The sequence below is a fragment of the Aspergillus karnatakaensis genome (genome assembly GCF_047715665.1).
Source record: "Aspergillus karnatakaensis strain CBS 102800 unplaced genomic scaffold BJY04scaffold_11, whole genome shotgun sequence".
Classification (NCBI taxonomy): domain Eukaryota; kingdom Fungi; phylum Ascomycota; class Eurotiomycetes; order Eurotiales; family Aspergillaceae; genus Aspergillus; species Aspergillus karnatakaensis.
The window spans coordinates 541,831-557,601 of record NW_027395723.1 but is presented as its reverse complement, the minus strand read 5'-3'; the positions used below and the strand labels follow the sequence as shown (position 1 = coordinate 557,601).

General features: G+C 52.4%; 6 protein-coding genes and 1 non-coding gene across 7 annotated transcripts; 2 read left to right on the top strand and 5 right to left on the bottom strand.

The window, feature by feature from the left end:
• Positions 1 to 2: 2 nt before the first annotated feature.
• BJY04DRAFT_183276 (nuclear transport factor 2 family protein) lies at positions 3 to 818 on the bottom strand. The gene has a single exon (XM_073710436.1). The coding sequence runs from the start codon at positions 571 to 573 to the stop codon at positions 196 to 198; it is 378 nt and encodes a 125-aa protein (XP_073574092.1). The 5' UTR covers positions 574 to 818; the 3' UTR covers positions 3 to 195.
• Positions 819 to 1,307: 489 nt separating this feature from the next.
• BJY04DRAFT_t36 lies at positions 1,308 to 1,379 on the bottom strand. The gene has a single exon. It is a non-coding gene; the product is annotated as a tRNA-Ala (tRNA).
• A 598-nt stretch (positions 1,380 to 1,977) lies between these two features.
• On the bottom strand, positions 1,978 to 7,563 carry BJY04DRAFT_215705 (non-reducing polyketide synthase spyA; the record flags this gene model as incomplete). The annotated part of the gene is made up of 2 exons (XM_073715540.1): positions 1,978 to 6,720; positions 6,781 to 7,563. The coding sequence occupies 2 exons, from the start codon at positions 7,561 to 7,563 to the stop codon at positions 1,978 to 1,980; spliced, it is 5,526 nt and encodes a 1,841-aa protein (XP_073574091.1).
• Positions 7,564 to 8,049: 486 nt separating this feature from the next.
• Positions 8,050 to 9,897, top strand: BJY04DRAFT_226041 (cytochrome P450; the record flags this gene model as incomplete). Its single annotated transcript, XM_073718323.1, has 4 exons — positions 8,050 to 8,574; positions 8,641 to 8,709; positions 8,782 to 9,402; positions 9,467 to 9,897. The coding sequence occupies exons 1-4, from the start codon at positions 8,124 to 8,126 to the stop codon at positions 9,895 to 9,897; spliced, it is 1,572 nt and encodes a 523-aa protein (XP_073574090.1). The 5' UTR covers positions 8,050 to 8,123.
• A 199-nt stretch (positions 9,898 to 10,096) lies between these two features.
• BJY04DRAFT_206077 (FAD-dependent monooxygenase spyC) lies at positions 10,097 to 11,720 on the bottom strand (the record flags this gene model as incomplete). The annotated part of the gene is made up of 5 exons (XM_073713672.1): positions 10,097 to 10,118; positions 10,256 to 10,548; positions 10,606 to 10,976; positions 11,034 to 11,314; positions 11,416 to 11,720. The coding sequence occupies 5 exons, from the start codon at positions 11,718 to 11,720 to the stop codon at positions 10,097 to 10,099; spliced, it is 1,272 nt and encodes a 423-aa protein (XP_073574089.1).
• Positions 11,721 to 12,241: 521 nt separating this feature from the next.
• On the top strand, positions 12,242 to 14,101 carry BJY04DRAFT_215702 (cytochrome P450; the record flags this gene model as incomplete). The annotated part of the gene is made up of 5 exons (XM_073715539.1): positions 12,242 to 12,436; positions 12,516 to 12,623; positions 12,704 to 12,872; positions 12,949 to 13,572; positions 13,662 to 14,101. 5 exons carry the CDS (start codon positions 12,242 to 12,244, stop codon positions 14,099 to 14,101), a joined length of 1,536 nt encoding a protein of 511 aa, XP_073574088.1.
• A 305-nt stretch (positions 14,102 to 14,406) lies between these two features.
• Positions 14,407 to 15,479, bottom strand: BJY04DRAFT_206075 (prenyltransferase spyF; the record flags this gene model as incomplete). The annotated part of the gene is made up of 3 exons (XM_073713671.1): positions 14,407 to 14,956; positions 15,018 to 15,327; positions 15,380 to 15,479. 3 exons carry the CDS (start codon positions 15,477 to 15,479, stop codon positions 14,407 to 14,409), a joined length of 960 nt encoding a protein of 319 aa, XP_073574087.1.
• Between the last annotated feature and the right edge of the window lie 292 nt (positions 15,480 to 15,771).

Genomic DNA, 15,771 nt, shown 5'->3' with positions numbered 1-15,771 from the left:
AGTTGAAGGATTGAAGAAATTAATTGAGGCAAAGAGGATTAAAAGAGCTAACAGCTAGCGTCGGTAGATGGTGGAGATTTCTCGGTGTCAAAAAAATTAGCGGCCGTAGGTTTCAGCCGAGCACGCTCCATCCGCCCAAAAGTAGATACATCACATCAATCAAGCTCATCACACATAAATCATAAAGTGATCCGTCTATTGGAGAGTCTGCTGGTGCGAGATGATGCGCCACTCTCCGTCCGAGCCCTGCCCCCAAGTCGTTGCGCCTGTCGCCAGATATTGCTTCTTGCCGTGAGTCGCTCGGATCCGGTAGGTGATTGTGCCGGCCATGAGATCAATCACAATGACACGGACATCCTGCAAATCGTACGAGTCGAAATGGTGGAAAGGCTCCTTGAAGGTCTCGGGGAGCTGTTCGACGGTGGTGATGTCTTTCTTGGGGAAGAGGTAGATGGCTTCCGGGTGGGACAGCCGCTCGAGTTCCGGTGGTGGATCGGCCGAGGTCAGGGTCGTCCACAATGTACGTTCCTGCGCGATGAGGTCTTGTTCGATGCGCTCGTAGATGGCCGGCATTTTGGAGGAGTAGACGGTGGTATAGTATATAGTATAGGTAACGGGTTAGAGGTGAATAGTTGGATCCTGCTTAACTGAACTGGTATGGGGCGGATATTTAAGCAATAACGGCAATGACATCACAAAACGGCGCTGATCAACAACATCAGAACCCAAGCCATCTGACGTCTTTCGGCTATTATTATTATCGCTTGTTATTCAGATGAGTACGTATGCGGGTCGGTCATCCAGTCCTGCGACTGTTGTCTCCGGATTATTCTCCCTACATCATCTCGATGATCTCATACTACACGTGCCATCCCAGATCGATTAAGCTTGCTCACTAGGCACCTAGTATTTCTGCTAGGATCATATTGTGCCTCATCCGGGGGTATAATCCGGGGAGGTCATTCATCATATTGGACAATGGTGTTTCACGTCAAAATATATTTCAGTATAGGTTTCACTGACCGGTATGATCTGGCACAACCAGAAGTCATACCTGGATACAGAATGGAATCTACCAGTACCTGAACCAGGCAATTCTTTCAATGCTACCTTGATTGTGGTGTAAAGCACGAAATGGATATTCTACTGCTTAACCTATTTGGCGGCTTGTATCCTGCCGGCGGCTTGTATCCTGCTCAAAAAAGGAGGAGTCCTAAGACATGCAAATATGGCTTCTCTCACATCTTGTAAATCCCTTAACGAAGATAAAAACTAAAAAAGTCTTCGAGATGACCCGAAGAAATAGTTGGACACTCGGGGAATTGAACCCCGGACCTCCTCAATGCAAATGAGGCGTCATACCACTAGACCAAGCGCCCTATTTGAGCATTTATTAGGTGCTTATAGCAGTCTATAATCTTAGAGTTCAAATAAAAAAAAAAGCATTCATGATGATATCCCTACCAAGCAGTCTATGTACCGTTACCTACCATGGTACGCCCTCAGGCACTACGCCATTTTTTTTTTTTAAATGATATAAACCTCGAGCACAACCGACGTATCCGATATGACGTATCGAAGGGTTTACTTCCCCTAATCCTTCGGCCGAAACATTAGGTTTGCCTCGGCACATTCTTCTCAAAATGAAGACCATGCAATAACTTCAACTAGGCCCGTGCACATCGCCGCTCGGTTAACCTCTCCAGCTCCAAGAGTACTGTACTTTCTACGCGGTGATTATCCGCAGTCAATACAGTGGAAGGTTGAGGACAAAGCACAGATGGATTCTAAATCGCCGAGTGGTTCCCCCCTTCCCGGCCTGTAGACATGATCCCAAGGGGAGAAGGAGTCATAGCCCAGTGCTGATCTACGGTAATATTTAAATTCAGAATTGCGGGATTTCTTCTTCGGGATGATTCGATCACTGTACTGGCTATGTCTCTTTTCTAAATATAAGGCAGTATATGGACCTAACTACTATGATGATACCCGCCTGCGCAGAACCATCGCGTGCAAGTCGCCGATTGTTGTGCTTTCATCGAGCTGCATCAGGTTAATCTTTAACCCGAAGAGTCTTTGCAGGTCAGACTGGAGCTCCAAGGTAGCGAGCGAGTCGAGACCCAGGCTGTGAAGGTGTGAGCTGGCATGGACCCTTTCGCCGGGTTTCAGGTGGGCGGATACGGTTTTGGTTATTTTTGCGAGGATGGACGCCAATGTTGATGGGGATGTGGATGCGCTGAGGTTTACTTCGGTGGCTTGAGTTTGGGTTTCGCTGTCGCTTTCAAAGGACGATAAAGCCGAGCCGGAGCCAGAGCTTGAGTTTGATTCTGAAGGGGTAAGCGTAAACTGGGAGGAGAAAGAGGTCGACGTGAAGGGAGAGCCTGTCTGTGCAACGGTGATTCTATCGCAGATCGTCTCGATGGCACGGTCTAGCTGCACGAGTCCGGGACTATGCACGTTGAATACATCCCTGATTCTGGCATCAAACTCCATCATGGCTAAAGAGTCCATTCCTAGATCTGCTAGGACTGATCGTGGGGATATGCTCTCTGGGGGATAGTTTGTGAGCTCGTGCAGTAAATCAGCCACTGCTGACCAGATAGTCGCGGTACGTTCTTCCCCTTCTTCGAGTCGTAATGGAGTGGTAGGTATGCGAGGAGATGCTGGCGCTGGCGCGGAGTTGGCTCGCGCAACGATCTCTTTAAGGGCATGAGTTGAGGTCCTGAGAAACCTGACGCCGAGTAGGGCTAGAATAGGGCGTTCCTTGTCTTGATCCTCTAGCTGATTATGGTCCTGGCCTTCGAAAACAAAGATATCGTAGATAATTTCTCGGCCTTGCTCGGATGATTGCCTGACATACACTGACCACCTTCGAGACTGTCCTGCTCCTCTCGAGGTTGTGAGAATAGACGCTTCCTCCAGGCCGGAACAGGCAAAAACTTCAGAGCTTTTACAGTCCTCCCGACTCAACGCGTGGATCTCAACAATCGCAAGGAACTGGTCGAGCAGAATCGGGTTACAGCTTGTCGTGCCGGAGTACTTCTCAGCCTCAGCCGCTGTCGGAAGATAAACACTGGCAATGGCTGCGTGGTCGTTCACGCGGATTGACTCAATGCCGCGGTATGCAGGCTTGTACTCTGCGACCTTTTCGAGCCGTTTGTAGGCTATATTTCCAGACCCGGAGAATATGGTTCGAGCAGTAGTTTCTTTCAGAGCGTAATAGACAGAGTCTAGGCGATCCATCGTCTGTCCAGTGCTAATACGCTCATTGTCAATGAAAACGGTCCCCAAGGCATGCTGAGTACAATCTCTCTCGAGGGAGAATTTCCACGCCCGCATCTCGATCTGCTCCAAGCGCAGGCAGAGGCCGTCAACTGGCCTACCGCCGAGTGGTGTTGTGATCTTGAGCCCGAGGAGCCGTATAGACCGAAAGGCTGGTGGGATACTAGGTGTCAGGAGAGCGACAGCTTGAGCAGCTAGTTCCATGTACAGGGCAAGCGGCCAGAGAGATCCTCCCAGAACCTTGCGCCCTGCTAGGATATGCGCAATGTATTGATTTTCCTGGTCAAGCTCAAATCTGCAAATACGAGGCTCTGGATGCGACAGAGATGCTAGAGAAACCAACTCGCCACCGTCGGATGAAAAGCCCTTTCCTACCTCCGGCTCAGCACAGGTAAGCCAGTGCGAAGCCGTATTGAACTGGTAACCCGGCAAGCCCACCAGATCTTTGGACTGGGTTTGACTTTTGGTATGGTAGATCCAACTCTGGACAGAGGTTCCCTGATTCCATAGCTCCAGAGTAGCATCTACAATCGAGTCCAACGGATTCCTTCCATTCGAAGACCCCATCTGAAGGCCGCAAAGCGAGTTTGACTTACTGCGTAACGACTGTCTCGCCAGCATAACTGCGCCCGAGCCTACACCAGCCTCTAGCCAGAGACATGGTCCAAGATCTTGTTCTATGCGCTGCACCGCGTCGCAAAAGTAGACTGGGCTGCGGGAATGCTCGGCTACCAGCTCTGCGGTGAATGTCTTCCAGGAGTTTGTCTTAGAGCAGGTCTCAATGGCAATCACGGGGTCTTTGAAAGAAATAGTCCTGACAAGGTCCAAGTACTTAGACATAAGAGGGTCGATGAGGCGAGAATGGAAGCCGTGAGTGGTGTTGAGTCTCCGGGTGCGCAGTGAAGATGATAATGCCCTTTTTTCCACATTCGCGACAGCCCTCTCGCTGCCCACAAGAACATGGTTGGTTGGTCCGTTGTAGCAGGCTATTTCTATTCCTGGCTCTGACTGCGCGAGGGTTTGTGCGCCTTCTCTGTCGATCTCGATGGATAGCATACACCCCTTCTCGTCTCCCCAGTAATCCCTTATTAGCTCTGCTCGTCCCACAACAAGTCGCAGTGCATCTTCGAGAGTAATAATACCTGAGATGCACATCGCAGTTAGTTGTCCGAAGCTATGCCCGATTACCCTGTGAACTGACAGCCCTGCGTCAAGCCAGGCTGCTGCGCAGGCATACTGGATGGAAAACAGGCAGCAGTGAAGCATCACTATGTCATTGATGGGATCTTGGCTGAAAATGTCAGGGAATAGACCTGACAGTCCCATATGTTGGATAAGGGTATCGCACTTGTCCACGTGCTGGCGGACAGAATAACTCGCATCGTACACTGCCTTGCTGAAGTGTAGTATTGAGCCGGTCTGCCCGCCGAAAAGAAAGACGATGGGCTTTGCCTGTCTTCCCGGCAAGACCAGAAATGCGTCTTCGGTTTGCGCGTTACGCCTCAGGTGGTCTTGTAGCTCTGGCACAGAGGCTGCACTGAAGCCTACACGGTGGCGAAGACTGCGACTCTGCTGCCGCGCAACAAGGGAGGCAATCTCAGCGAGTGAGGGTGACTTATCCTCGACATACTGAGCCAGGGCAGCACAGTATCTCCTCAAACTAACCGGTGACTGCGCGGATATGAGGAAAGGGTAGCGGCTTGGCTCAACGCGACCAGTGAGTTCACCCTTGACGATACGAGGAGGTTGGCAGATGATAATAGCAGTATTGCTACCAGCGGCCCCATAGTTATTGACGCATGCTGCACGAAACTTTCTATCCCACTTCTGCAGCCGGGTAGAGATCACCAGCTGATCCTCATGCTCCAGCGCTGGGATTGCAGGGTTCAATCTGGCAAAGTTCGCCTGCGGTGGGATCTGACCATGTCTAAGCATCATCAAGACCTTCAGCACCCCAGCTACTCCCGACGCACCCTCTGTGTGCCCGATATTAGCCTTTATAGAGCCGATGTGCATCTTTTGCGCTCTACCAAATACCTCCCGAATACTTTGATACTCAACCGGGTCTCCGCGCCGTGTGCCCGTCCCATGGGCCTCAACGTAGGAAACATCCGCTGCGCTCATAGCAGCCCGAGCCAAAGCCCGACGATACGAATCACTCTGGGACCGGGAGACAGGAACAGTAATGGAGCTGCCCCCACTAGACTGATTCATCGCTGTCGCAGCAATCACGCCGAGAATGTGATCTCCAGCAGCACGCGCAGCCGAGAGACGCTTCAGCACGAGAAACCCACAGCCCTCGCCACGAGAGTAGCCCGTCGCATCTGCATCAAACGGGCGGCAAGGCCCAGTCGAGTTCGTCATGCCTGCAGCAGCAATATTCCGATCTGCAGGGAGACTCGCCATGATATGGATCCCACCGGCCAGTGCAACAGAGCAATCCCCTATCGCAAGACCGTTACACGCTTGATGGATTGCCGTCGCGGACGAAGAACACGCCGTGTCGAAGGTCAGAGATGGCCCTGCCCAACTGAAGAAGTGGCTTATGCGTCCACTGACGAACGCCCGCGAGGTCCCTGTAAAGGAGTACGCGGTGGGTGTGTTTGAGTTCACAGTGTGCTCGTAATCAGAGCTTCCAACCCCGACGTAACAGCCTACATCGAGCTCTGGGTTAGGGCTCGCGAAATACCCACTCGACTCGACTGCTTGGTATGCAACTTGCAGAGCAATGCGTTGCTGTGGATCCATATATGTTGCTTCTCGCGGAGAGATGCCAAAGAGTCCGCAATCAAACTGGTCAGCGTCAGGAATGAAGTTTCCTGCCACTGTCTCGTTGAATCTGCCAGGGGGAGCTTTATTGAACATCACTTGGCCCGTTGAAATGAGTGTCCATAGCTGGTCTAGGCTGCTGGCGCCTGGGTATTTGCAGGCTGCGCCTACAATAGCCACCGAGGCTTCTGGGTAGTTATAGTAATCCTGATCCTGATCCTGATCCTGATCCTGGCTCTGAGTCTGAGGAGCAGGCGGAGGTAGAGATCCACGCCCAATCCGATAACGAGGCAGCACAGCGAGCGATGGCGGGAAGCAGCTCACAAGACCGAGTTCCAGAACCGTGACCGTCGAATCCTGCGGAAGTGAACTGACCATTTTCGACATATCGGAGAACCAGCTCGCCTGCTCGGTGAGGATCGATCGTAGACATCTCTCCAGCTTCTCAGGCCCCCAGGAAACCCAAAATGGGCTCGTAGAGTCGGAAGAACATAGTTTTAACAGACTCTGCAGAAGCTGCTCGTTGTTCGAGCTATGATACCCCCCTCGCACTGGGATATCCGCTACTCTCACGCCTTGGCTCTCCAATTCCCTCCATAGAGACGGCGTATTGCGGTCTGGTGCGGTTATCGTCACGCTGTTTTGGTCTAGTTGAACTGATATATATGCCTGCGAGAGTTTACCGCTTAGCACAGTACCCACCCGCAAGCCCTAATTGTGTAAACTTACCTCAGGATACCGACCCAATATCGCCTCCACATCTTCTTTACCGACTTCCCTACCCCAACGCGCAATAAAGCATACCATATCGGAGCTGAACTCAAGACTGCAATTGGAATCACTCATTGCCAGAGCTCTCGTAGAATCGACAAGGCCGCCGATACACATAGCAAGTCTCACAGCAGCCGCAGCATTCTGTCCGAGTTCTGCCCTTGTTGAGGAGTGTTCTATCGCCGTGGCACTTATGACGCCGATGCAGAGGCCTTGAATCTTTGAGGTCGTGTCCGGGCTCTGAGCAGAGGAAGAGACAGCGAGAGACTTCTGAATATAAACATGTGCATCATCCAGATCAAGATCTCGACTCAGACCCTCTAAATAATGGACATATTGCGCAATATGGATAACCACCGTCAACGGCGCGAGGAGGGTATTCGGGAGTGTGGGCGGGATTGTCAGGCTGGAAAAACTGTTTTCGTGGCCCTCACTGGCACTGCTACTCGTAGTATCAGGATAGAATGACGAAGATGGATGCGAAGGTGAGGGTGAAAGCCACTCTCGTAAACTGAGAACCGGCGCCTCTGATAATGCCTGCAGACGGGGCTCGACTGTTGTTAATGTAGCCCATGTTTCGGGGAGAGCTCGGATTGTCTCAAGGAGTGGAGTTAACTCTGGGCTTTTTGGGCTTCGTGTTAAGTAGGAAGCGAGCTGGTTGAGGGTTTCTGGTGTGGGGGGGATTGTTTGCGAGCCGCAGATGATCAAAGATGGGATTGTGGTTGGGGTTGAGGTAGGCATGTTGGGTTTATGGCAGTTGGCAATGCGTGCCCTGTCTCTTGGGAAGGTCATGGGCAAGAAGAAATATATCAAGTAGGATCTAAGTCAAAAAAGGGCTTTTCCCCAGCTCAATCTTTTACTACAATGTCCACTGCGGCAGGCCGAACCGCAAGTCAAGCACGGAACGCAATGTATTAGAATTTACAAAACGCTAGTATCGTCCTACTCGGAGTAGTTTCAGCCGGCGCAGCGGCTATGCTCTCCGTTACCCGTCGGTTAATGTCCTTTTGATAAGGGCAGCCCGGGAGACGTTCCAGGAAGGCCGCCTGCAGCACGTAGTTAGTGCTGTCAGCAGTAGTACCATGTTAAATACAACAAGCATTCCATTCCTCATTCCAATCCTTCTAGTATTACACTATACCGAGAGACTATTCATACAAGGGCCTTACGTATCACTGTCCTAGCCCAGCCTACAAGTACAGCTGTCGACGTACAGTACAAGGGCAGAACATCTTTAAAGAACAAGATCACTGAGTCAATTAGAAGGAGACTGCAAGACTGGACCTGCCCTTTTCAAAACCATGCTCCAATCCCTCCTCCACAACAACATCGTGACCGCTCTCGCCCTTCTCCTCGCCCTCACCATAGCAACAGCCCTAACATGGACAGCCTTCACAATCCTCTCCCCCTACCTCCGCGTCAAAGGCGCGAGAATATTCAACGACAGAGCCCCATCCGAGCTCCTTTGGACCCACGCCCGGAAACGGTTCCAGAGCAGTGCGCGCGAGCTCTTTAAGGCCGCATTCGCGCAACACCCAAACGCATTCTACATCATGACAGATACAGACGTGGAGCTGATTCTGGATTCCAAGTACGCGCCGCAGGTGCGCAATGACAGACGGTTCGATATCGGGAGGTATAATGAAGATATGTTCCACGGCACGATTGAGGGGTTTGAGATGTTCCGGGATGACCATGTCCTGGAACGGGTTTTTGTTGAGACGGTGCGGAATAAGTTGACGAGGGCTATTGGTTGGTATTTCCTTCAATCTTTGACTGTGTGAGAGTGGTAATGGATGGCTAATATGGCAAGGATAGGCAAATTTGTTAGGCCGATCTCGAACGAAGCTGCTGATGGGTTGAGGGAATACTGGAGTGATGATACAGGTACCCCCTTACCAGAATCACTTCCGGGCTCGAGAGTACTCCTGGAGCGAGTATAGACTAATGCTGATGAAGAATGGCACTCCCTCCCCCTCCACCAAAGCGTCCTCCGCACAATCGCCAAACAATCCTCGCGCGTCTTCCAAGGCCCCCCGCTCTGCTACAACCCAGACTGGCTCCGCATCACCGTCAACCACACAGTCACGTTCTTCGAAGCCGCCGAGTCGCTCAAGGTCTGGCCGCACCCACTGCGCCCCCTCGCAGCCAAGTTCCTGCCGCTATGCCGGAAGCTCCGCGCCGAGGCGCAAGAGGCAAGGCGGATCATCACCCCTGTCCTCGAAGAGCGACTGCAGCGCGTACGAGCGAGAATAGCCGAAAATGAAACCAAGAAAGAAGAAGAGAACAGTGATGACGACGGCAATATGATCGAGTGGGCGGAAGAAACCGCCCACGGCGCGATCTACGACGCGGCGCTGCTGCAGATGAAAGTCTCGCTTGCGTCTATCCATACAACATCTGACCTTGTCAGCCAGACGCTCTTCAATCTGGCTAGTCGGCCTGCGCTCGTTGAGGATCTGCGCAGGGAGGTCATTGAGGTTATTGGGGTGCAGGGCTGGGTGAAGCCGGCGCTGTATCAGCTGAAATTGATGGACAGCGTGTTGAAGGAGAGTCAGCGGCTGAAGCCGATTTCAATCGGTAGTTTTCCCCCTTTATGCCTACTGGTTCTGACATCGTTCTAATGAATATGGATATTGGTCAGGCACGATGGTCCGCACCACCACCTCCCCCGTAACATTCAGCGACGGCCTCACCGTCCCCGCCAACACACGCACGCTAGTTTCCTGCCACAACATGTGGACCGACTCCGTGCATGAAAACCCCAGTGTCTTCGACGGGTACAGATTCCTCAAACTGCGTCAGCACCCGGGGCAGGAAAACTGGACGCAGCTGGTGTCCACGAGTAACAACCATCTCGGGTTCGGACACGGGATGCATGCGTGTCCAGGGCGGTTCTTCGCTGCGACGACGGCTAAAGTGCTGATTGCGCATGTGGTGATGAAGTACGATTTGAAATTGCTGGAGGGCCAGAGGCCCGATGTGATTTGGCATGGGGCGGCGCAGTATGCTAATGTCTGGTGTGTTATTGGGGTACGCAGGAGGAGGGAGGAGATTGACCTTTCTGGTCTTTAATTTAGCTAGTTAATTTAGTTGGGTTACTGGTCGTTGACTGGATTGTTGGCTTATCGTGAAGACGCGGACTCAGGTCCGGTATTGAAGGATGCAATGTTACCTCACCTGCAGTAGCTCCAACTAACTATAATATGCTAAGCGCACGATGCTCCCTCTTCAGGAATCGGGACCATGCGGGGAACCGGCCCGTGCCTAAAGCTTAGGGGAAAATACCAAATAGCCTATTGCAGCCAGAATAAGCCCTAAGCCAAAATAGCTCCAGCCCCGGCTCCTCTTCCTGGGATCACCTTCCCACCAAGACCCGGACCTTGCCCTCAGCGACGGGGCCAAGAAGCGCAATTTCTCCCCGCCTATTAACAGCTTCGACGCCGTATCCGCCGGCAAATCTCCGGAATACGGGAGGTAATACCGGCCGATAAGACGCAGGGGGAGACTTTGGCGCGCGTGCAGACGGACGACGAAACGGGCGGATTGGTAGATTCCCTTTACCCGGGCCAGCCGGGCTTTATTGACGGATTGGAGGAGCAAGTGGATTGTTGCGTCGGATGGCTGGTTATTGTTGTCGTGCTTGATGGCCATGCTGATGGCATTGGCCAGTGCGGCCGCGTCTTCGATTGCGCAGTTGGCGCCTTGTCCTGTGTTTGGTGCCATCTTCGACCTGTTAGCTGGAGAAGTACTATCTTGTGGAGTTACTTGGGCCTTACGTACCTTGTGCATGCTGTCACCAATACAGACTACACGGCCGTAGTGCCAGGTGGAGAAGACGCCTTCTTCCAGGTTTGTGATCCCAACAACCTGTCTTGATTTCCAGAGATCACCGAAGTAAACCCCGTTCCAGATATGATCGCCCGCAAACTGCACAGCGGTTTTCTCGATATCCGCTGCTGACCATCGCGGTGCAGAGCTATAGGTGTATGTCTTGTCGAGCTTCCGCATGAAGAACCAAAACACCCTGCCGTCTTTGCCGGGGAATGTGAGGAATGATTGGCCATCATGCAGACTGGCGACCTGCTCTCCTGGAAGTAGATCCGGGAAGGAGTCTGAGATGCCGAAGATGCAGGCGTACTCGACGCTCATGGCTGTCACTGTTTAGCAGTTGCGCCTGAGAGAATAAAGAACAAGACTTAAGGACAGACCATTCTTCTCACGTTCTGTGATGAGACCCGGCTGCTGGAGTTCAGCGAGACGCCACATCTCTCGACGTACTCGACTGTGCACGCCATCTGCTCCGACAACAAGGTCGCCGTGATAGATAGAGCCGTCATCCGTCCGGACAGTCGTGCCGTTCCGACCATCATGCTCCTGCTCTACAGCAACAACGCTTTTCCCAACAACAATTTGTGAAGTAGGCGGTAGAGATGTATACAGAATCTCGAGCAGCCTGCGACGTTCCAGAAATGCAAGGGGTAATCCAAACCTTCCATCCTCAGAATCAGAATCAGTGAACACTCCGCCAGAAGCAATACAGCCACAAACTAGGTAGATTGGCAGTTAGGAAGTAGGTACGGGGAGACTAACCGCTCAAGAATAACCGTCGGCGACCGATTCGTATGGCGAAAGCCATCCGGGTACGCTACATGCGCTGTAGTCAGCGGCTCGACATGTCTCTCAATCTCGTCAAAGAGGCCCAATTGGTCGAGGATGCGTCCGCCGTGCGGCAAGATCCCGATTGAGGCGCCCTCCTGGGGGGCGATTTCCGCTCGCTTTTCCAGGACGATAAAGTCCACGTTTGGGAGCTTGGTGAGGCAGTGGGCGAGGGTGAGGCCTGCGATCGAGCCGCCGACGATTATGACTTTGAAGGTGGTTGAGGATGTGGATGACATCTTGCGGACAGCTGAGGTTCCTTTCTCAGAGTATCTTTTTCTATCTCCTGGGGTAGGGGGTGTACTTCGAGCTTGTCTGGCTTTGTTTGTCTGGTGAGATGGATTTCCCTGGTGTTGGAGTACCTAGCAGTTGAATCCTTCTGGCTCTCCCTTGGAGACACGGCCCGTGTTCCCTGGCGACGTGATATGGATGTTATATTGCAGTAGCCCTTGGATAAACAAGAAGATATCTACATGGCTTTTGTATGGTATTGATGGTAATTTGCAATACTAGGCTGCAGAAAGAGAACAGGGGTATCTGCAGCTAGCCCTTCTCTGCAGGGGTAGGAATCCATCTGCTTTGCTTCCCCGCGCGGGGCCAAAAATACAGATGCTGGAGGTTTTCTTGTTTTGCATGTTTAGTGTCTAGTCTTCCGTCTTCCATTAGGTATGATTTATGATGTGATATTAGACAATTGTCTTATGTAGTGCTAACTAGCCAGAGTCATTCCAAGGCCGACACCACCATAGGAAATCCAACAATGGCTCTATCTCTATACGACGTCTTTACTACTTCAGTGACTGACCCTCGCCATCTGACCCTGGGAATCCTGTCTATTTCTCTCCCATTGATCTGGTATCTGCGACGAGGAAAGCAGAGTCAGACTGCGCAGCAGCCTCAGAGCAATGTTCCCGCTGCCTGGCCGTTCAACCCGGCAAGCTTAGATCGAAAGGAGGTATTACTCCAGTTTCTATAAACTCCTCCCCAACAGAATGAGACTATAGATAAACTAACAATCCCTCTCGCTCAACCAGTCCGAAAGCCCAATCCTCACCTTCGGAACCAATATCATCCTGCCAAACCGCTACGCGCACGAGATCCGGAACAACGACATTCTCAGCTTTCGCGATGGGTTGGAAAAGGTGCGTACCTACTTTCCAGTCTCTCAAAGACACAGTAAAAGGAACATCTGGTTGATCGATTGATTGATACTCCCCAATAGGACTTCCTCACCACAGTCCCCGGCCTCGAAGCCCTCTTCCCGGGAACATTCCACAACCATATAGTCTGGGACACAGCATCCGCATTCTCTCGCAAAATCGCTACTCTCATCGAGCCCTTGTCTGCCGAGACGGGCATCTTCCTGCGTGAGAATTGGTCTGATGATACAGGTACCCCACCCTCCCCCTGCTCTCTTCACTTCAAATTTGGTCCCCAAGTCCAGAGTTAACGTGCATTGCGGTCTAGAATGGCACCCCATCCCCCTCCACCCAACAACAACCCTCCTCATCGCCCAACTCACAGCACGCATCTTCATCGGCGAGGACCTCTGCCGCGACAACGCCTGGCTCCAGAACGCCATTGCGTACACGAAACATCGCACAGCCGCAATGAAGGAACTCCATGGCTACGGCAGGCTAATTCCGCTCGTGCACTGGTTTCTGCCGTCTTGCAGGGCGCTCCGTGCTTGTGTCAGGGCTGGGAGGCCGTTTGTTGAGCGGGTTTTGAATGCCAGGAGGGCTGCACGCGCACAGGCACAGGCACAAGGAGCAGAAGGAGAAGGTAAAGGTCAGGGTGAGAATAGCATCGATGCACTATCCTGGATCGACAATGTCGCTGGTGAGAACGGTACGAGGTATGATGCTACGCTCACGCAGCTGCGGCTTGCGTATGCGGCTGTGCATACGACGAGCGATCTGATGACGAAGGTAATTGCTGTGCTCTGTGAGCATAAGGATCTGGTACAGCCGCTTCGCGAAGAGATAGTTGCGGTTGTGAAAGAGCACGGGTGGAGCGAAGCCGGTCTGGCGAAGATGGTCCTGCTGGATAGTGTTTTGAAGGAGACGCAGAGGTTGGAGCCGCTTGCTAGCTGTATGCCAGCCCCCCCTCTCTTTTCCTAACATTATGCATTATGGGGTGCAATTGCATGCAATTTTGGTGACTGATAGTATCATGTGCAGTTACGCTCTCCCGCATCGCCCGCGAGCCTCTCGTGCTGGACGACGGCACCCGCATCCCGAAAGGCGCGCAGGTCCGTCTGACGACGGAGAATATGTGGAATTCCTCTGTGTATCCTCATGCTGCAGAGTTTGATGGCTATCGCTTTGTAAAGCTCCGTGAGCAGGAGAGGGATGCCTCTGCTGGTGCTGGTGGCGGAGGTCTTTCGTTCGTCAGCGTAAGCGCTAACCATATGGGCTTTGGATACGGGAAGCATGCGTGCCCTGGGCGGTTCTTTGCCGGCGCGGAGACGAAGATTGCTCTGTGTCATATTCTGCTCAAGTATGAGTTTGAGCTGGTAAATGGGGCGCTGGCGGGGGCGCAGACGGATGGGATGATGATTTGGAGGGATAAGAGGGCGACGTTGAGGGTTAGGAGGAGGGAGGCGGAGATTGATATTTAGTTTCTTGGACTGTGTGATATTTTGTTGGGTATTGAGAATGAAATGGATACTGGGTGAAGTTCAGGAGAAAGTGGTAGCCAGCCCTAACACCACAACAAGGTGCAAGTAATTGGATTCCTCATCTCGATCTCGAAATGTATGCTCAAAATTGCAGACTTCTGAAGAACATGATTGGATACTACTTGACATTCCACTTAATCCTCATCAACTGATCGATCACTATCGAAAAAACCGCCTGAAGCAGCCAGAACCAACCCACCACCCCTCTCCCCAGCTATTCAGCCATTCCTACCCTACTGCATCAGCTACAGAACCAACTCAACCGCACAAACCCCCACCGTCCAAACCCCCAACAGAAAATTCTCCCTATGCAACCCACCCCCACTCTCCGGCTTTGCTTTCTCAAACCTCCCCAACTGCCCCAGGAAAGACCAAGTCCAAACCCCCATCCAACCCCCCCAAAGCCACCCCGACCCCTGCCCAGCCAGATACCACGCCAACGCCCCCAGCGTCAGCCCAGCAAGCAACACAAGCAGGTAGTGAATATACGAACCAGCAGCTACATACGACGAGTTCACGTTCATCTTCCGGTCGTCTTCGATGTCCTGGTAGCTGTATGCGGTGTTGAGGTAGAGCGTCCAGGTAAAGACCATAATCGCGAGCGGGAGGGATTCAGACACAGAAGCCGAAAGGGGCTGTGTAAGACCTTTTATAGCCATCACACCGACGAGAGACGGGTACGCGAGCGTGAAGCCGAGGAGGTACTGCGGGTAGATGTGTAACCGGCGGAACAAGGGGCGTTTGGCGAAGGGGTAGAGGATTGTGCTGAGTGTTACGGGAAGGATCGCTGCTGGTCTTTTTGTCCTTCACTGTTAGCCTTGGACAGACTCTGAAAGGTAGGAAAGAAGCAACATACACGTTCTCCCCCTCTAGCATATATGAAACCAAGAACCAGCTCGCCATGTACTGGGCGGCCATCCAGAGCAATGCTTCGGATGTTGTGACGGCGCCCCGGGCAAGCGGGCGGTTCTTCGTGCGTGCAACCTGCCGGTCGATGTGGAGGTCTATCCAGTCGTTCCAGACCATGCCGGCGCCGCAGAAGATGAAGGTGCAGGTGAAGCAGAGGAGGGCTTGTTGGAGGACGTATTCGGGCGAGATTGGGGTTGTATCTGCTTGGCTCTGGGAATGGGTAATTCTGTCGGATCCGGCGAGGAGGGTGGCCCAGACTGGAGGAGAGGAATTAGCTTGGTGATAGTGGAGAGAAAGAGGGTTGAGTACCTCCGGCGAAGGTGGCCAGGAGAGGGTTATATCGGTTGAACCTGGAGAGAACGAGGAGGTCGATGGCTAGTTGGGATGGGTCTCGCTTGATGTGTGTCATTTTGTCGTTGACTTGCTGGAGAGGAGATCTGAGATCAGTCAAGGTGCTTTCCTCTGAGGTATGAAGGACTAGAAATAAATATTGAAGGATCTAATCATGAGGACTCACGACGTAGTATTGCTCCGTTACCTTTCGCGGCTTCTACGGGAGTAGTGTCCTGTATGATGATCAAGCTAATTTCCGTTATCACTCTGTCAAATAAGCCATTGATCCTTCTGACCGTTACAGCATGTCTGAGAGCATGGGCTAAAGATGATATAGACCCAGTTCGTCAGGGCGCCCGGACCGTCAG